This window comes from Rattus rattus, chromosome 1 (genome assembly GCF_011064425.1).
Source record: "Rattus rattus isolate New Zealand chromosome 1, Rrattus_CSIRO_v1, whole genome shotgun sequence".
Lineage (NCBI taxonomy): Eukaryota > Metazoa > Chordata > Mammalia > Rodentia > Muridae > Rattus > Rattus rattus.
This window is the reverse complement of record NC_046154.1, coordinates 55,524,168-55,545,947: the sequence shown is the minus strand read 5'-3', so window position 1 is coordinate 55,545,947 and position 21,780 is coordinate 55,524,168. Positions and strand designations below refer to the sequence as shown.

The 21,780-nt window shown below is 40.3% G+C and overlaps 1 protein-coding gene across 1 annotated transcript in view; it reads right to left on the bottom strand.

Moving 5' to 3' along the window:
• Window positions 1-21,780, bottom strand: part of Dock7 (dedicator of cytokinesis 7) — a 170,472-nt gene that overhangs the window by 29,695 nt on the left and 118,997 nt on the right. Inside the window, exons 28-35 of the mRNA XM_032901794.1 lie at window positions 21,274-21,444; window positions 19,706-19,845; window positions 12,788-12,957; window positions 11,004-11,158; window positions 4,616-4,801; window positions 4,384-4,519; window positions 1,198-1,294; window positions 26-122 (exon numbers count right to left, since the gene is read on the bottom strand). Coding sequence (XP_032757685.1) covers window positions 26-122; window positions 1,198-1,294; window positions 4,384-4,519; window positions 4,616-4,801; window positions 11,004-11,158; window positions 12,788-12,957; window positions 19,706-19,845; window positions 21,274-21,444 — 1,152 coding nt within the window. The remainder of the gene's footprint in view (window positions 1-25; window positions 123-1,197; window positions 1,295-4,383; window positions 4,520-4,615; window positions 4,802-11,003; window positions 11,159-12,787; window positions 12,958-19,705; window positions 19,846-21,273; window positions 21,445-21,780) is intronic.

Sequence of the window (21,780 nt, the reverse complement as noted above, 5' to 3'; positions counted from 1 at the left end):
ACCTAGGCCTCTTGCCCACCCTTACCTGGACGATGATCTCTAGCGTGTCTAAGATAATGAGGTTTGCTTCAGTAGCCAGGTTCCCATCAATCAGTGCTTCATGTTCTATCTCTGCTCTTGACCTGATACAAAAATAGCATAAGAAATTTTACTTATCTTTCCAAAAAGCCAGAAATAAAAAAAAGACATAAAGATTCATTAAAGCAAAAACCTTGAAACTATTTGCTTCAAGGAAAGCTTACAAAAGAGTAGGAAAGATTCAGTATTTAATATATTAAAATGTTCCGTCTCCCTACATCTTGTTGACTATATAGCAGCATACACATCTTTCTCTTTCTGAGACAGGGTCTCACTGGGTAGCTCTGACTGGCCTGGAACTTGTTATGTAGATTAGGCTAGCCTCCAATTCAGAATCCACCTGCCTCTGCCACCACACCAGGCGACATATCCACCGGTCCCCCACAAAATGCCACTGAGGCAGGCCCGCTTCTTAGTCTTTCAGGCCTGCAGCACTCTTCTTCACGGCCGTCACCACAGTCACTAGGTGGCGCTCTGCTTACTACACTGCTGCACGGGAGGCAGAGCTCACGGGCTGAGCGCTCCTCCTAGATTCCAAACATTTCCAATGGAGTTAGCACTGCATTTTTCTAAGATTTTATCTAATTTCCTCTTCACTATTCATACAAATATTTTCAGATAGTAATTTAATGCTTAAATAAGACAGGTGGAATCATACATTAGAAACAAAACTTTCAAAAGATGGTGATACTGTTAACAAACCTGATTATAATCATTATGAAACTGTATATATATATATATGTATGTATGTATATATATATATATATTAAAAATCACATTGCATAGTATAAATACATTTCTTGCCAATTATAGCTCAATAAAGAGAGAAAAAACAAGCAAAACAAAACAATTTGATGCTGAAATGAGTTGCTCGATGCATGTTCCATAAAGGGTTAGTTGGGTAAATGAGAGTGCTTTATTTTTAAATCAGTTTTTAAATATGCAATATATTTTACTATAACATATAAAGTTATTTTCTCAGTTTATTTAAAACCTAAAAAATCAAGCATAAAGACCTATCTTCTAAGATATGAATGCCTAATAAAAATAAAGACCTAAAATGAATTGCTTTGTGTTTAAAATCTCGGCAGCCCATTAACACACTAGAAATCATATTACTTATCAAGTTTCTCTGTGTTCTGACGCCAGTGAGTCATATCCTTTCTCCACCGCAGGTTTTCTTGGCTCCCAAAGGCACTTCCAGATGGGCTTCTCTCTGTCAATCCAATTTCAAAACAGTATTTCAGTTGGACCATAAATATACATATTTGACAACACACAAGAAATATTGGGTATTCTTGATTTTATAAATAGCCATTTCTTTCAGTTTAGGTGGAAGGACTGAGCAATAATGATTTTTATTTAAAAGTTTTCACAGTAACTAAGGAGAAAATATTTTCAATATAGGATATATCTTGGGGGAAAAAACTTATCCTTTCAAATAAGCAAAGAGAGGATCTTCATGGGTTGTGCTATGAGGCCCACGAGTATGCTGGGACGTGTTTAGTCATTCCACTTTCTAGCCTGAACAGTCTCACCACACATGCTCCTGGTTTAGGATGTTCACAGTGGCCACTTAGAGTTTTATCTGATTGGTTTGCTCATCAACTTCTACTGGTTAAGCAATCATCCACCACCTCTTTGGGAACCTTCCCCCACTCTCCAAGAAATCCTTGCCTAAGTATTTGCTTTCCTTTTAGTTCATAACATTAATTATTAATTTTTAACGAGACAATGGCTCACTCTGTAGCCCAGGCTGGCCTGGAATACATTTTGTAGCCAAAGCTGATCATGAATTTCACATAATCCCCCCTGTCTCAGTCTAAGTGCTAGAATTACAGATGTGAGCACCTCATAGGCTCTATAGCATTTATTCATATAAGACCATGTTAGCTGACAGATGTGATGTCCCTTTTGTTCAGCATGTAATAACAAAGTATCTGGAATATACTGAGGCCAAATAAATTCATGTTGATAAAAAAGCATAACAGGGACTGGAGGATGGCTCCATGAATAAAGTGTTTGCCATGTAAACAAGACAATAGGAATTCAGATCCCAGAACCCCCACACATGTGGTAGGTAGCCTGCTTGTGATTTTAGCCATGGGAGGCAGAGATGGGAACCTCTAGAACAAGCTAGCTAGCAAGATGGCCATATCACAGCACTTTGGGTTAATTATAGGGCCTTGCCTCAAAGAATAAGTAGGAATGATTGAAGATGATTGTCACATCAACCTTAGGTCTCCACACATTCATGCAATGAATATAGGCACATATACAAGCATGCAGATAAACATACATCAAACATACAGAAAAATAAAACACCCGTAAGAGAATATGCTATTTTTAAAAAAAGATATTCTTTGTGCACATGCTCTACAGGAGCAGTCTACAGTTACTTCCTGAATCTACAGGAAGATGGGGAAGGGACTAGATTTGAAGGCAGACTGGATAGCATGGGGAGTCTTTTAACAGGCACCAGAAACTTATCCTGAGTGGACAAAGTACCAGGGCTGGTGGAGAAATCCACAGATATGTGATGGAATCAGGTTTCAAGCTTCTAACTAGGAAATGAAAAGTCCAGTCCTACAAACAGAAAACTTAAAACTGTTTGAGAGGATGGAAGAACAATGAAGGGAAAAGTTCAGAGTTCACATAGGAATTTTGAAAGTATTAAGAAACAGAGATCACTTTATGTATGACAGACAAATCTCTATGCTTTCCTCTTGTTTTCCTTTCTAAACTTTTAAATTTGGAATATTTTCTCTATATATTATTATTATCATTATTATTTTGTTGTTGTTGTTGTTGATATGTGTTTCTATGGATGTGTAAGCAAGGACAGGTACTATGGATGTCTGAGACCATGGAGCCCTGAGAACTGAATTTACAGGTGGTGGTAAAGCTAACATGGGTGCCTCTGCAAGAGCATTCACCGAGGGCTGAGTCACGGTCCAGCCCTATTCTGAACTGTATTCTGATCATATTTACCACCCCGTCCCCAGCTTCAATGCTCTTTCTCTCTTTTATAATCCATGGAGCTCAATTTCTGTCACTCAAATACTCTTGGATGTAGAGCCTGCCATGGGGCATAGTCAACACACAACCTTAAAAAAACCGATTCTCCCACTGGCAACAGATCTTATGCTAGCAGTGGGAATTCTTGCTACCTCCATGCTGGGATTATTGGCTTGAGCTCCATTTTTCCTTCCCTGGCAGAGAGTGTCTTACTCATTAAATTCTAAACACATACAATATATATGACCTACTTAGATAAATGATCTGTGGCGATATATAAACCTATAGTCCCAATATTTGAGGACTGAGGCGGTGGAGCACCAACGGTTAAGGTCAGCCTGTTCTTACACACTTAGTTCCAGGCTACCCAGGGTCAGGCTATCAGACAAGACCCATTTAAAAATTTTTATATATATGTAAAGTAAAAAATAAAAACTCATCTCTGATTCACATTTTACCCATTTCACACCTAACACATACATGTTATGTGTTTAGTATGTATTCTTTACACAGATGAGTAAGCTAGTCCTCTGACATTAGAGTATTTAATCAAAATTTATGTTTACATGTCATTTTAGCTTTTACAATTGCTCAAATATACATTATTATCGCAAAGATGATAAGACAGGTAGTTATACTATCTTCTCAATTCTAAAAATAGTCACAACGAGCTAAGGAAAGGAAGCTGGGAGATTAAGTATCTTGGCCAAGATTAATGGAAGTCAACTAGGGTTAGAAACAGACCTCATCTAGGAAAAACTATTTTTTCTCCCTCTCATGTTAGTCTGTGGGCAACATTTTTGCATTTGATATATAATATACTTACTGTGCAGACAAGAACATTTAACAGTAAAGAGGCAAGTTAGACTAAACAGTGATCTGTACTAGACTGTGGGTTTACCAGTAGTAAGAACTGTGCTACTCTTAAACATCTTGATAATGGAGAAAGCTATGCACATGTCTGTACAGAGGGTACGTATAACTCTCTGTCCTTTGTGCTCAATTGTGCTGTGAATCTAAAATGTCTGGTTTTAAAGGGAGCAGGAAGCATTTTCAATACTATTGCTACATACACAAGGGCAAACTGTGGCCATGCAGAGCCAACCAGGACACATGCCTATCATCTTAGATCAGAATGCCACCTAGTGTCTCCAGGGAAGCAATTACCACACTGACTCAGTTACAGTCAGCTTCTGGAAAGTCATGGCAGACTTACAACAGTGACGACTACAGGACACAGTTCTTGGAAGCGACGCAGCCCTAATGGAGAGGAGAAGATGCACCTACCGAGTTGTCCTCGGCTCCGCCGTACCATTTCCTGCCTGGCGCCGATGCTCCCTAGAATGGCTTCTTCCAGCTTGGCTCTCATGTCTTTTGATTTCTTAAAGGTTAAACTATTCATTCTTTCAAATACTTTTTTCCCCTAAAATTGAAACATCAGAAGAGGCACTGAGGACACTTCTTTATTCCTTTCTGCATTATTTTACTTAAACGTTTCAAGGGTGTAATGGCTACTTACTTTGTATTCAAAGCAAGATACACACAGGTAAAGCAGATCTAACAGCCGGTTCAGCTGCAGGACTGAGAGGTCTGTAAACCATTTCTGCAGAACTGTTTCATCTGCGTTCTTGAGAACCCAAAGCAGACAGATCAAAAGGCTCCGGCTTGATTCTGCGGAGAAGGTCACGGTGTGCTGCCTGCCACTCTGAAAACAGAGAACCATGGCCTGAGCCCCTGGCCAGTGACCCTCTGCTGTTTGTTTGCACACACCTGCAACTCCAGGAATCGGAACTCAAGGAGCCGGCCTCCACGCCTGAGGCTGGTCTGAATTACCTATGAAGCTTCGGAGAAGCCTGGTTATACTCCAAGACTCTGCCTAAAAGCAAATGAACAAATACTTAAAACTAAAATTTTCTTAAAAATATACTACTCGTCGCTTATCAAGAATTTGATTTCGATAGCACATGGGAAAGCCAGTCACACAGAACCCGCATGCCAGAAGTTTATGAACGGCAGTAGACACTTGCTTTAATGTGGCAGAACTGCCAAGAGAGAACAGTACATGTTAGGAGAAAGCATAAGAGAAAGCAAAGCTTCTAATAGCACGGAACATCAGAGATGATGAAAAGGAGGAGCAGAGCGACTGACTCAGAGTAAGTGTAGTATGAATAAAGTAACTGATAGTGAGCACTGCTGGCACGGGTTAGAGGAGCATTGCTTCTTTCAAACGACTGATGGCATAGAGGGGAATGCTCTAGTGGTCGAATGGGAATGTCCTCCATAGTCTTGGGCTCCCTGTTGGTGGAACAGTCTGAGGATGCTTTGGTAGTGTAGCCTTGCTGGAAGAAATACATCAGCTGGGGCAGGCTCCGAGAGCAAAAGCTTTCAGCCATTTCCAGTTTGCTTTCTTGCGGCATGCTGAGGGCTGAGATGTGAGCTCCCGGCTTCCTGCTTCTGTGGCTATGCCTCTGCCAGCTGTCACAGAAAGCTATCTTCATGGAACTCTATGTCAAAATAGGCTCTTCCTTAAATTGCCTTTGGTTGTGTGTTTATCACAGCAACAGAAAAATAGTATACATATAGTAGAAAATGCTATCTTTATTTATAGCATATATATTGAAGGGTATTTTCAACCTGTGATCTGTATGAAGACAGCGCAATGAACTGTAAAGGAAAATAAAGCACATTAACTTATTGATAGCATCACTGACTCAGGATTTATTATCTATCTCAGTCTGTGTACTGAAGCCTGCACTCCTTACCTGAGCAGGTACTTGTAGTGACAAATCTGGAGTTTTGGTTTCTTTAAAACCACAGAAATATTGTAAGAATATGTTCTTGTTTTAATCCCAGGCATAGGGATGTGAGGCTGCTTCGGACTGTCCTCAGCAACTGACCATAATTTGCCTCATGCTGTAGCAGAAGCATGGTTTTTGCCAGCTGCAGAGAATTTCTGCGACTGTGTGACTTTTGGAATTCTGGGAACTTTTCAGAGGGATTTATTATATAAATTTATTATATAAATTTTGGAATTCTGGGAACTTTTCAGAGGGAATTTATTATATAAATTTGAGGGCCCCAGAGGATGGTGGTTGTTGGTCATTCAGGGGAGTTAGTTTTAGTTTTGTTAGTGATAGGTTATTTCTATGCTGTTAAAATGAGCCAATTTAAATCAGATTAGATTATATAAAAGGCAAGTCTATGGAAAACTGCACTGGGGGTCGTTCACTAGCCCCAGGGGCCAAAGCAAGGGAAATCACCAAGGGGAAATGGGGGGTGGGGGTGGGGGTGGGGGATGGAGAAAGAGAAAGGGGCAAGTGTGCAGAGAGAGAAGAGAGGGGAGGGGAGGAGAGACCAAAAGTGTCTGGACTATACAGGTAGGAGCCCCTGGGGGAAGTTCAGCTCAGCCCTGGGGCTGAAAAGCTCAGGGCTGGGGGCAGCATATGTGGGGTAGGGACTGAGGGATGCTGGGAGAAGCTGGAAGCCAGGTCTGCTTTCCTATGCAAAATATGCACCTCAGTCCTTTGTCCCAGATCTAAAACAAAACAGTAGCCATGGTCAAAGAAGAAACGAAAGGAAAGAAATTAGATTCAGGGATCTCTACCTCTCTCCCCTCTAGCCTTCTTTCTCCCCATCTAGTGATAGGGGTAAAACGGGGACATAGGGTGGGAAAAGGAAGAAGCCACGAAGTAGCAAAGACAGGTTACAGTTATTCGAATGCTTCCTTAAAAAAAGAAAGAGGTAAGTAAGGAAAGACTCAGGAAAGCTAAACTCAGTTGCTAAGGTCATGATTTTACTAGTCTCCACAATCTTCCTTCCCTGTCTGGGTGAAATGATGGTAGCAGCTAACACAATACCTACTCTGTCCCAGGCAAAGTGCTGAACATCGAATGGACAGAACTCATTTATCTCTCACCAGTACTCAAAGAAATGCAGACATTACTCATCCCTTACTACAGCAAGGAAGCAGAGACACCCCACGTCCTTGGTGGTCAACAGTGCGTCTTCGATCCACAGTCAGTAAACGTGGCTCCTGAGAACAAGTTCATACACATATATGCCTCTGATGCACTTAACCATCAGTGAGGACCATGTAGGATACAGGAAGCAAGGAAATTTATTCTTCCAAAGAGAAGCACAATTTTTAGAAAGTCAGGTGATTAGGACAATGTGATTTTGGTGTATGTGGAGGGACAAACTATAGAACAGGAAGCACAAAAAATGTCCTACGCATTTTGAACTATGATCTATAACAGCACACAACTTGGTTCAGTTAATAAATGGTATTGGGACAATTGATCCCTCTTCAAGGGAAAATAGTGGATTTCTATCTTGTGTCATTCCATAAAAAAAAAAAAAAAATTTCAGAACAAGAAAGAATGTAACTAGGAAAGGTAATATTTAAAAGCATTAGGAAAAATATAAAAAGAATTATAGTTAATGCTAACCAAAGGCACAACCACCAAATACATTAATAATTTTAATTTCAAACTGCTGAATATTTCATTATCAGTTTACCAAAGAAACAAAAATCCGGTAGAGTAACAAGGAAAAAGGTCTAAACCTCAACTGTCAGGGAAAGCAGACAACCCCAGTGAAGGCCAGAATATTTAGACAGAAGCAACTGCAAACATAGGACACCATAACTAAGAAAAGAGTCGTCAGATCTGAACACCAAGTATCTATGAACTGGACCATACACTTGACCTAGACATAGATGTGGGAAATGTAACATCTTCACCGAAATCCAGACACACACCCCCTGACCAGGCCATGAGCAGAAAGAAGGGAGAAACCAGAAATCTTTACAGGTAGAAATGTAAAAGCTCTCATTCTTCAACATCCAGAAGTCTCTCTAAAGATCACTGGGAACGTTATAGACATTTTGAGTGGAATAATAAAAATTCTATGTACAAAAACGAACAGTTAACTAAAGCAACTATAACTACCTGACAGGCCTGAAACACACATCAAGGAAGAAATGATAGGAATTACTGAATTAAATATTTCTCTGAAAGTAGAAAAAGACTGTCCAATCGGCTAACAGAAGAAAGAAAGGGGCATCGGGGGCATGGTAGACAGCGACTGCCAGGACAGTCAGCAGAAGGAATGAGCAACAGAAACCCGAGTCCTGCCAACCAGCCACACACCTCAAACCTTCTTGACATCTTTGGGACAAGGTCTCACTATGTTGTTGACCTCAAACTTGCAGTCCTCCTGCCTCAGCCTTCTTAGTGCTGAGATTATACGCATGAATGAATGAACATGTCCAAACATTCAAAACTGCTGATGAGATAATATTAAAAAAATGTTAGCCCCAGAAACAAACCGCTTACATTGACTACACATGGGACAGACATTGAGGAAGATTATACTAAACATTTACAACAATTTTATTTGTCATGAAATTTGAATAAATTTTTACTAGATTATAATTTATAAAAAAGAATATAAGAGAAACAGGAAAGCTGAACAGTCTTATAGCCATGAGAAGAAATATATCTAATGACAAAAAAATCCCTAAGACTTCCTCAATGCAGGTACAGAGGGAGAGACATTTTCAAAACTCCAGGAACCTAATCTTAGAAACAGGCACATGAGGAGAACAGAAGGGAAGAGGAAACTGGCCCAGGTCACTGCTAGCTTAGCTTTCATCTACAACCTGGAAAGAACATTCAGAGGAAGATTACAGGCACAGTTACTTAAGAGCACAGATGTCATGGCTGTTGTAATAATTAACAAAAACGAGATATTTAGTGGTGGCTAAATATCTCTATACTCAGGAGGCAGGGGCAGGCAGCTCTGTGAGTTCAAGTCCAGTCTGGTCTACATACCAAGCGCACAGGCGCGCGCACGCCCTTATGCCCTTAAACCGAGGGACAGGAGGTTGTAAGCCACCTGCTGTGGGCTGGGACAGGCTCGTTAGCTCAGAACACTAACAGAGACATGTTGACACCTCTCCTACAGATGCTGAGGACTGGAGACGAGTCAGCATGCCCACTTGTGGGATACAAACAAGGAGCAAGCTAACCTTCAAACGCCTGATTCTAGGTCCCGACTGACTGCTGGAACTACACACATGGGCCATGAGGCTTGGCTTAGGGCTAGATTCTGTAGTGCACTTTATACATTTTTCTACATGGGATTTTCACCAAAAGCATACTACAGAAGAAAAATCAATTAACTGGAACTCATCAAAATTACTAATTTTTGTATTTTGGTACACCTGGCTGAAACAATCTAATTCACGCCTTTGAAAAGAATTCAGCTTTTTTAGTGTCCCACAAAAACTGTTTTGGACTTTCTAGTACGCTAATGATTTGTCTACAAATAATTTTAGCCTGTACTATTTCTGAATTTTAGGAATAAGAATTCATGCTTGGGAAAGGACAGGTAGGTCTGTCACCTGAAAACACCATAGACTTTACAGTAAGTACACGGCTCAGCCTTTGAAAGGCAGCTGGGTAGATGGATAGTTATGATAAAAGATTAAGAACAGCACCAATTTTAGGAATTTTCTACAAACAAAATAACCCCAAATGTTGCATTTTAGACACTATCATCATGAACAGGAAAGATAATCCACAGAAAAGGGAAGAACTCTCACATCATGTATCTATCTGTATATATGAAGAACTCTTCAAATTCCATAACAAGAAAGGATGTGAACAGCCCTTTCTCCAAAGAAAGAGGGTGTGACAATGAGAACTTACTGGGATGCTCAAGACGTTTAAGAAGGGCTTAGCTTCTCAAAATGTTGACTGGACTGCAGAGATGCCCAGCAAATCCACTCCAAGGTTTCTACCCAAGAGCGATACAGAAAGACTTACATACAAGTACTCACTACGGCATTTATTACTCCTCATAGCCGAGCAAGAAGCAGGAGTATCTAAACGTTGACCAACTAAACACAGGGAAACAAAATGTGGGTCTATCATCAGAATGTCATATTATTTTGTACTTTAAATAAGAAAAGAACCAGAGAGATATGCTGCTAAACGAACAGAGACATCTTAAAACCATGCCTGGCGAGTGACAGGAAGGGACCACAGGTAACGCAGCACACAGTTTGACAGGAAATGGACAGGACACATAAGTACAGGAGGGAAGGTGGGTTAGCCATTGTTTTTCTGGGCTTGCTAGAAATACAGGATTGAAGACACAGGATCTTTTTAGGAAGACAGCAACGTTACCAAAGTTACTGTGTGGAGAAAGCTGCACGGCTTTAGCATGAACTAAAACCATTAAACTGTACAGTTAAGCAAGTTACTTGAAACATATAAAGCTGTTAAAAACCTGGCAAACACAGCAATGCCCTTCTATATACTGCACTTTCTGAAAGAGGGAACTTGAAGCTTCTTAGAGTGGAAACTGGCTCCATGATGGTATGTCTTCCTCCTGCTTCCATAGCCGCCCCCCACCTTGCTCTGGGAGATCCTCACAGAGTACCTGCTTAACTTCAAAGGCACGCAACTGAAAGATTACTCGTTAATGACAGTCCTTCTTACAGCTGATAAAGTGGGTTGTAAAAATGAAGGAAAAGAACTACATAAAATAAGGTACTTTATAAAGTTCTGAATGACAAAACACAGGGCTGCATCCTGTATGCCTCACAGATAACAATTTTCAAACAACTTCGTACACGGCACATAATATTCTGGGAAAATTAATTATTGTTTTCGCAGAGCTCAGAATACCTCTGCACCAGTTACTACATCAGCCTCAGCAATGGACCTCTTTGTATATATCTGATAGTCTAGAAAAACAAAACAAAACCCCAATTTTTTTTTTCTTTTTTTCGGAGCTGGGGACCGAACCCAGGGCCTTGCGCTTTCTAGGCAAGCGCTCTACCACTGAGCTAAATCCCCAGCCCCGTAACCCCAATTTTTTTATGAGGTTCATTTTACCGTTGATGTGAGGAGAAAACTGCCAGGTCTTGTGAGCTGAGGGACAGATGTTCCTGCAATTGCCATGGCAACGGTCTGGCTTATCATGCTCCCACTCTCACTGTCATAATCATCGGGGGCTATGCAAATCGGTCTTCCTCGCTGGTTGTGTGTTTCTGGAAGGGGAAAAGAAGGGAAAGTTTAGGTCAGCTAAGAGTCAGCAAGCATGCACTCCTTTCCTGCTATCCAGGACTTCCTAATCTCTCTTTAAAAGAGAGACCTACCAAATTACACATGGAGCTGACTCTTGGACAACACAGGTTACAACTCCCAGAACCAGCAACCCACACTGATTTTTACTCTCTCCCCAGACTCAACTACTGATCCTCTGGTTGACTGGTAGCCTTACGGACACTACGCCACCAGTAACAGTGAGAACTCTTGACACATTAGCTCACTGTAATAGCCACAGGAAGCAGCTATATAGTTACTATGGTAATGTATATATAGTACAGAATGTGCCAGAACTAACTGATACTGTTGTTTTAATGCTGCATTTATATTTATTTATGTCTTTTAACTGTGAGTGCTGCCATGTATACATACTGTGTCTACTTTTAAAATAAATTTTATTTTTTCATAATAGATTTATATACACTATGGTAGAAACAGCTTTTTAAAGACTATATCTATATTTTATGATTCATCATATAATTTCTAAACTATGTACATTTTTCAAATGATAGCAAATCTTAAAATCTGTTTAAATCCCTATTTTTTAAGACTATCAATTTTTATCAAGATTCATTTCTTTTTAAACATTTAAAGATTAACTCATTTCTGTGTAGTACTTTTTAATTGGAAACCTGAACTGGGTAGTTACAAAGAAAAATCTAACTTCATGAACATTTCTGCCTTCATGCAGGAAACAATTCGGTGACCCAAACCCCAGGAGGTGATACTTCACCAGGCTCTTAAGTGACAGAGTTATTTCCTAATATTATCAGGTATCCAGGAAATGTTTTTGACTTCATTAAAGCAGAAGCACTTTATCAGGCTAACTGTTAGTAACTGTTACAATCCAAACTGTGCCTTTATGTACTTTATAAATAGTCAAAAAGACGAACAAAACTGTAGGTTCCAGTTTTTAAGGAACAGGTAAGTCTCAACATGCTAACTTGGAATAAACATAATTCTTGTGCAGGTGCACATTAATTTCAGTTACACATCTCTATGAATAAGGCTGGTGATGAGGGCAGTAGACGCAGGTCAAGAACTATTCTCTCTTGACTTGTATGCATAATATACATGCATATAAACTATCTGTTTTCTAAAAGGTGGGTGCAAACTGCTACACACTCAATTTAAAATTCATCCTAAAATCTTAAGAGAATTTCACAATGAATCTCCTCAAATCTTAAAAGTTTTTTAACAGCATTGTTTAAGCATGATTATTTACATTTTATTTTTACAGGAGTACATTTTAAAAATAACTTAAAAATTATTTTATATTATTCTCTGTATGGGTGTTCTGCCTGCATGAATGTGTACCCTGCATATGCCTGGTACCCGCAGAAGCCAGAAGAGTGTACTAGAGGATCCCCTAGAACTGGAGTCACTGGTTGTGAGCCACCATGTGAGTACTGGGAATCAAACTGGAGTCCTTTGCAAGAGCAGCCAGTGCATTTAACCATTGAGCCTCTCTCCAGTCCTAGGGTATATCTCCTTAATATCTGTTAGCCTAAAAACATTTTCTACAACTTGGAGATAACAAGGTTGAGAACTACGTTAATTACATTACATACCTGTAAAATCATACAGTTGAGGCACAGTTTCCATGATAATACCAATCAGAGGAAGGTACAACATGGCCACCCGAGCCTTTATCTGAGGGTCAGAGTACCGTGGGTCAGAGTCGTGACTGGACAGTAAGTTGTGTACCATGTTGATGACTTTCTTATGCAACCCAAACAGTCTATTTAAAAGGGAGAGATGAAGAAGGATAAGCAATGAATCACAGAGATTAGTAATCTCGTCAAAACGAACAGTATGGGAAGGCTCTCAATCAACCTTACTTAATTCCTTAACTTTTGCCAGATATAATTTTTTGGAGGTGAGGGTGTTCCACACAGAATTTCTTTGTGTAACCCTGGCTATCCTAGAACTCACTCTTTAGAGTGGGCTGGCCTCAAACTCATAGAGATCAACCTGTCTCTGAATCCTGAGTGCTGGGATTAAAGGTGTATGCCACCACACCCAGTTGCCAGCTATATTTTTGTGTATTTATTCCTGTAAAGTTCACTTTACATTATATAAAATGCAAAAATTTGAAAATAGTATAAAGTAAATATGGTAGGAAAGGAAGCACTCAATCACTTAAGGGTAAAGCAAACTCTTTGATTAACTCTATTAGTGCTTCAATTGATAAGGAACACAAGAGCACACACAGTACCAACTTCAACAAAAATTTAAACATTGTTATTACGTGTCATGAAATGGGGGCTGCAGATGTGCCACGGTGCATGTGTGGAGGTTGGAGGACAAATTTCTGATGTCAGCTTTCCTTACACCTTTTTGTGGGTGGGTGCTGGGGCCTGGACTTAGGTCATCAGCTTACATCGCATCCACTTTATCTGCTGAGCCATCTCACTGGCTCTGAAGTAACAATTCTGAAGCAGAACTGTGAAGAAAATATGCCAAATGAAATAAGCTATTTAGAGAAAGGCAAATACTCTGTGACTCTGCTCCTCCACGGCATCGAATACCTATGAGATACAAAAAGCCACAGAAAAGACAGAGAAGGGTCATCTGACAGGGACTGGGGGTGCTTATTGGCTACAGAGCTTCATTTCTGCCAATAAAAACAGTCTATAATTGTGTGTGTGAACCTAATGTTACATGCTGCATACTGTTCACACTTACGAAAAGCATTACTTCCTGTTTTTATTCTGTTTATATTCTTGGCACAAGTATATGTACAACTCTTTGCATGCACATGTAAGGACCCTGTATGTGTAAGGCACATGTGCATGTGTGAGTGTGAGTCATGAGTGTGTGTGGATGAGTCATGAGTGTGTATGGGTGAGTCATGAGTGTGTGTGGATGAGTCATGAGTGTGTATGAGTGAGTCATGAGTGTGTAGATGAGTTATGAGTGTGGATGAGTGGGTTCTATAAGAAAGCAGGCTGAGCAAGCTAGGGGGAGCAAGCCAGTAAGCAGCACCCCTCCCTGGCCTCTGCATCAGCTCCTGCCTCCAGGTTCCAGCCCTGCTTCAGTTTCTGTCCTGACTTCCTCTAATGATGGATTGTGACCTGGAAGTGTAAGCCAAATAAACCCTTTCCTTCCAACTTCCTCTGGTCATGGTGCTTCATCACAGCAATAAATTCCAAGACACCCAAGAAACAATCTTGTTTTTTTTTTTTTTTTTTTTGGTCTCAGAAAATGTTATATTTCTCCCAGAAAATGCTCTGCCCATGTTGTCAGTGAAGCTCACCTCCCGTCAACATTGTCAATGATCATCCTGACCTAATTCTTGCCTCAAACAACCCTTTCCTAGTTTGAAAGCTGATCTTAATTTTAATTATACGTTTATTCATAAAGTGTACACTCAAACACTGTTGAAACCACATTCATAGGCTCCTTTCAGTCCTCACTCCTGACTCCCTGCTTGCTGCTCTCCCAACTGCTCCCACTGTTTGCATACTCTCCAAGAGGTCAATCCAAATGCTGATTCTTTTACAAGTTCAACACATGCTTCACATACATACCTTCTTCCCAACAAGCTTCTCTACTTTGCACCCCCCAAACTCACCCCTTCACCCCCACTCCTGCCCCCACCAATGTGTTTCCTGCTGCACTTAATTAGCTTGAGAGAGGGGATTCCCAGGTCCAGCTTCTGGGCCTCTGCTGTTTGCATTCTCACCATGATGATTCTCGTGCCTGGACAGGCACTCCAACCCTCTCAGCAGCACCCTGACTCCACCCTGTCTAAACTCTGTTTTCAGGAAGCCATTTCATGCATTTTATTACTTAATCACATGAAAGTATTATACATAATTATACAACACTAAATGCTGATGCCTGAGTCCAGAGTGCCGTGCATGCCACACACAAATGCTCCTGCTGAGCTACTGCTCCAGCTCCTACCTATTTCTTGCTGCCTGAATTAAGAGCTGCGCTTGTGCTTAAGGAGTTTACTTTAACCAGAGAAAAAGACACACACACACACACACACACACACACACACACACACACACACACACACACAAAATTGTTTTTACCATATTAAAGACAGAAATGTAAAAGAATAGATCTTCTCATCTTCCAAAAAGCTATGTCTACAAAATTAACATTTAATCTCAGTACAGTTATGTTGGTTAGTTTTTTGTTAACATGGCTCAAACAAGAGTCTTCTGAGTAGAGTGAATCTCAACTGAGAAAAGGCCTCCATCAGAATGGCTTGCAGGCATGTCTGTGGGGCATTTTCCCCAATTTATGATTGATGTGAGATCACTGAAGCAGGTGCCCCCCCCGGGCTGGTGGCTCTGGGTGCCATAAAAAAAAAAAAAAAAAAAAAAAAAGCAAACTGAGCACACTATAGAATAAATCTGTAGGCAGCACTCCTTCATGCCCTCTGCGTCAGTTCCTGCCTCCTGTTCCTGCTCTGAGTTCCTGGCCTGACTTCCATTCATCATGGATTATGATCTGGACATGGAGCCAAATAAGCCCTTTCCTTTCCAAGATGTTTTTGGTTATGACATTTTATCACAGCAATGGAAAGCTAGAACAACAGATTCAAACAGAAGATCTTGCCTCTATTAGACTGTTTCTTGGTCAACTTTCTAGCTGTAAGGGACGTTTGTAACAATTATATTTTTGGCTAATTACAGAACATCTCACTGCTAATCACGGAATGATTCTCATTACTTAGCAAGCAGATGAAGTCAAAGAACAAGCACGCCCCTAATGGATCTGTCAGTGAATCTTGCACAGTATCTTTGTCTAGACCTGTAAGACCATACAGAGGTATATGGCCATCTCAGGGTCATTCAAGCATGGTAGGCTCAAGGTCATTCAAGAGGTAGACACTTAGAAGAATGAGACTCCAGGTACTAGGAGAACCTTAGACAAATTTAAAGCTCAAGGAATGCAAAACTGAGCAGGACACACAGATGTCTTCTCTCTATTCTACTCTAATGAGGTTACCATAAACTCAGGAAAGCACTTTGCAGAAGAGAAAACAGGGCTGCATGGCTAAGCACGACTGCAGAAGACAACAGGACTATGTGTTAGCAGGCAATGAGAGCCTCAACAGGAATATCCTGCTTTGAGAGAAGACCTGAGAAACTATAAGCAGGAATGACTATGTGAAGACCCTGGGTCACTCAAACACTACTTTGGGTGGAGAAAAATGCAAGTGTCAAGGCTTAAATGTATGAATGAATTTGGTACATTTAAGAAACAGACAATAGCAAGGCAGGGCTTTGAGGACTATTATCAAAAGTCTGGGTTTTACTGTAAGTGGTATTTAAGTTATAAGAAGGGAGGGGAGGATAATTTTAAGCAAGGCCATGGCATAATCTTAAAAGACTATTTAGGCTATTGTGTCTATATGATTTTAGAGACATAAGAAGGTGGCATAATTAGCTCCAGCAGAAGCAAGGCTAGAAAAAAAGTGATTGAACTTGGATATATCTTGGAGAGCTGCAGAATTTGCTAATGGAGCGGGCGCAGGAAAGAAGAAGAAAAGGATGAAACAAACAATAAAAGCTGGGGCTGTACGCCAGTGTGCTCTCCTCATTTGTAGCACACAGGCTACAATGTCTGAGCACAACAGTGACAGTGAGCACACTCATTCACCAGACTCAATGAAATCTTTCTAAGAACCAAAGACCAACAGTCAGTAATGGATTCCTTTATAATCCTTATATTATTAGATATAAAACCATCTTAATAGAATTGAGTATTGACATGGAAAAGAAACATTATTATAAAAATTGTGTACCCTGTATATAAGACACTTCTGAAACCTAGACAGCATGCATTTCCCAGTCCTTCATCCTAATTCAACTAAAAGTCTCTTCCCCTATGGCTCAGAAGCTGTCTGTCTCATGTCAGCATCAGACTCTAGCTAAACCAGTGGCCTCAAATGGCAAGTGAGCAAGTTCATTGTGACAGTCTGCATGAGACAACCTTTCATTAACTCATAACATTCTTCAATAGAGAACCCTGACAACAACAGACACTGCTTAGCAACTCAGTTTTTAGAGTATAGCATATCATCATCATGTGTGTTGTAGCAAACAATCCATGTTTGGTGTAAGGTCATGTAACTTAATCCATCCAGCAACCTGCACAACTCTGGGGACTGGATCCATCAGAATAGCTAGCTGACCCTAATCAGCCTAAGGAAAAGATTTACACTTGCAAGGAAAAAGGAATTCATTTACCCTCTCTTCTGTGAGCCATATAAAATGATCCTAAATCTGTGGAAACCATCCTGCAGTCAAAGTAGAGGTGACTATTCCTTCAGGGTGAACACGATAAAATCAGTAAGTGACTGAATGCTCTTTCTGATATGAATAAAGTCAGTTTGAAGAAAAAAAATTCAGTTTCTTATAACTAAAGCCATCCTGACCAAGCAAAAACAATGGGAATATAACTTGCAAGGAACCATGGAGTTGGCTTGGCCGAGCTGCCTTCAGAGGCAGGTGTTATAGGCTTTTCAGGTTGGAGTCCATGGCGCCTGGGGCACACTGTGCCTTCCAGTTCCTGAGAGAATGATGCACTCCCTCAAGCAGTGAAGCATACAGGCCTCTTTGTGCTTCTCTGTATGTTCCCTTGGAAGTCAAGGAAGCACAGGTGCTTGACAAGACAATTAGTAGACATTTGTATAACGTGCAAACATCGTTGTATCCTGGCAGCTACAACTAGATTGATCCTGGAAACAGCCATTATATTCTTTATAAAGAGACCGACTGCTTTCAATAAAACCGTCAAAGCCCCAGGTGCACTGGGGCCCCCTCCAACCTGGCCTGATTTAATTCCTTGAGGACATATCAGATGACTTTGGCCAAGTAAACATCACTCCAATGCCTGAGGTACACCAGTTATTAAGGAAAGCAAGTATGTTTGGAAAAATTATAGCATATCTTCTCATCTCAAAAATGTTCACCTTTAATTATCTTCAATGACATTATACTTTCTTGTCAAATGCTAAGCCATGAACGTGCTTGCAAACAAAACTGGCAGGTATAGAGTCTCAGCCCTTTAAACATTTCTCTCTCGGCACAGAGTCTACACAAACCTCGCTTCTACATGGAGCCTACAGAACACCTCTTCAGAGCCCCATGGTTCTGGTGAAAACCACTTCTTTAAGATATATTCCACATGTAAAATACAAATCTTTCATTTGCAGAGTCTGTGTTTTAAATTGTTTTTCAGTATGAACTATATCCCTGACGTATTACTAAGGATTTTATGAATATACTTTTTCTTTAATCTCTTAAGCAGATTAAACATCCATTAAAAACCTGTTTAAGGTTATATGTTTTTGTTTCCTGGACCTCTTGCATGATACTTAACTTTAGAATAAACTTAAGGTGATCAGAGTTTCAAAAAAATTTTTTTTACCCAAATGCAAATAAATTATGATTATACAATTTTATTTTTACAATATTTATCTTTTACTTTAATTTGTGTGTGAGTGTGTGTGGGTGAACACAGGAACGCAGGTTTTCTGAGAGACCAGCAGAGGTGACACATCCGGAGCTAACTACTGGCAGCAGTGAAGACCCTGACATCCGTGCTGGGTACCAGACTCAGGCCCTCCAGAGGGGCAGGATACACACTTTAGATACTAAGCCACTTCTCTGTTCTGTTTTGTTCTTAAACAGGTGAAGTCTTGTTATGTTGCCCAGGATGTCCTCAAGCTCATGATCCTATGGCTAAGAATTTGGGTTAGTGTCATGTCAGGCTGTCAAATGGAATTTCTAACACAACTGGTAAAATGAGTACCACCCATAAGGGTTGCTATCCCAGAAGATACCAAGTTATTTCATAAATGAAAATCATTAGATGATATCTTTTCTTATAACAATTTCCAAAAATCCTCTAATAGCAGATATTTTTAAAAAGATAGGTTAAGTTTTAAGATAAAATGCTACATAGTAGGATGGAAAATTATAAATTTTTCTCACAAGCAAATAAAGAAAGTTAGTCTATTTTCCTTAACTGAAAAGTACCTACTGTATTTTTTTTAAGCTTTATTTTATGTAAATGTAACTGTTTTCAGACATGCCAGATGAGGGCATCAGTTACCATTACAGATGGTTGTGAGCCACCATGTGGTTGCTGGGAATTGAACTCAGGACCTCTGGAAGAGCAGTCAGCTCTCTTAACTGCTGAGCCATCTCTCCAGCCCTGTGCCCAGTGTATTTTAAAAAATATCCATATACTAATGCACACAACTGTTTCTTGCATTACTAGAAAAATGCTATGGTGTCAAGCATGATATATGACCATCTGTGTTGATAAATCTCATATTCTGAGGAGATTACAGAAAATATAAACACGATTCCTAAAAGTAAGAAATATAGAAATAACAAGCACATGGATCTTGGGGAAGACAGAAGCAGTAATAGTATTAATTAAAGTCTTAGCAGGCTCAGTCCCACTGTCCAAAACCCGACGGACGTCCTCCAGTGTGACACAGATGTACTCACCCTTCAGCATCGGGGTCTAAAATGAGTGCGAGCTCTGTCAACACCAGGCCTGCCAGGTAATGCTGCTGGCGGAAGGGTAAGGACAACTCAAACATATTTGCGATCTTCTGGTCCTGTACATTGGTGGAAAATCCAGAGCTCTGTTGGAGGTAAAGGAGAACTCAGCTGTTAGCTACTAAAATATGAAAATTGCACAGTTAAACAAGAAAGCGAACAAGATAATTCAAGAAATTCTCTAAGGACTTCACAGGTAAATGGCATGTAGTACGGTGGTTTTAGGAAAGGCCCCCAGAGGTGTCTATTGTGATGGTCTGGATAGGAAGTCTGCCCCAATAGACTCATGTGTTTGGATGCTTGGCACACAGGGAGTGACACTATTAGGAGGTGTGGCTTTACTGGAGGAGGTGTGTCACTTGAGGGGTATGCTTGGAGTTCTCCTAGGCTCAAGCTATGCCCAGTGTAGCACACAGTCTCCTTCTGCTGCCTCCAGATCAAGATGTAGAGCTCTCAGCCTTCTCCAGAACCAGGTCTGCCTGCATGCTACAATGCTCTCTGCCATGACAATAATGGACTAAACCTGAAAGTGTAAAACAGCCCCAGTTAAATGTTTTCTTTTATAAGAATTGCCATGGTCATGATGTCTCTTCACAGGAATAAAACCCTAACTAAGATATCTATGTTAGTCACTAAAATCTGAAAATTACACAGTTAAATAAGAACGTAAACAAGATAACTCAAGAAATTCTATGACATGTCACAGGTAAATGCCATGCAGTAAGGAGGTTTAAGGAAAGGCACCTATGACTAATCTGTCTCTGGCCATAGAGTCACATCTTTAAAAGAAGACAGAGCAAGAATACAAAAGGCTAATGCATCCTTTAGGGAGGCAGAAGACATGTGTCAGAAAGTGGATCCAGGATTCATACTGAAGAGAGGAAGTGAAAAGCCCTGTCTGGCTCTCTAAGACTTTCCATTTTCCAGTTTATGTAAGTATGGTTTAACTTTTTTAAACAAACATGTAAGACTGTTTTAGCCTAGAGAACTGTACCTGGGCCCCCCACCCTATAGAAATAGGATTAGGAAGTGTGTAAGATCAACTTCAGGCATCAGGAGTGACCCAGGCTGACCTTGGGAGGCTGGCACTGCAGCCTGACTCTCTTCCCTGTTTCCTTTCACAGGTATTCACCCCAGACTTTGTCTCTATATCTGCTTCAAGAAAACTTGATTTGTGAAAACATCAAAAAAGATGAGTTTACATAGGTGAGCCCACTGAGCCCACTCATGTGCATTCATGAGTGGCAGAAGCTCAGGGCCATGCTTAACCCTGGCTCTGGATAAAGCCTTGGCCACAGCTTCACCGACCACTTCTTACTTTCTGTGTTTTTGACTGGTGATATCCAATATGGATAATGACAAAACTCCTAGAGTTGTTCTGGTAATTAGATGAGCTAATATTTATAAAGCACTCAGAAATGAGCCTCTACTTAATCAATCATCAAATAACACACTAACAGTTTTCACGCATTTGTATAAGTAGGAACATATGTCCGTCCTCACACTTTGCATACCTGAGATGTTGCAGAAGAAACAGAAGGTGACGGAGATGCAGGCGGGGTGAGCAAGCTGCAGGGTAAGTTTAATGTAACATAGTGCTCGTGGCTGCAGATGATTCGCAAAAAGTCCAACCTCAGGGACACCAGGACACTTGGATTTGGTAGTGAATAGAGCTTCGCTGACACCTTGGAAGCAATGTGTAAATGAGAGAACACCAATTGATTTATTTTTTTCCTCCCACAGTAATACACCACAATAACAGTATCTGGGGTTCTGTGGCTTATATGACAACTTCTTTCCCAAAATTACAGCTGCATTAATAGTCCCACTTCTCAAAAATGTACCTTATGAGGAAAATGCATGCATCAAAAGACTTCTTTTTAACACTTCTGTTAAATGCATTTATAATTGTCTATTTTTTCCCAACTATATCACAGCTACTCGAGGAGACTTACTGTCAGCTGATTTAATAGATAATAGTTATCCCTGAATCAACTTCAATGGTTGGAAAATGTAGGAGG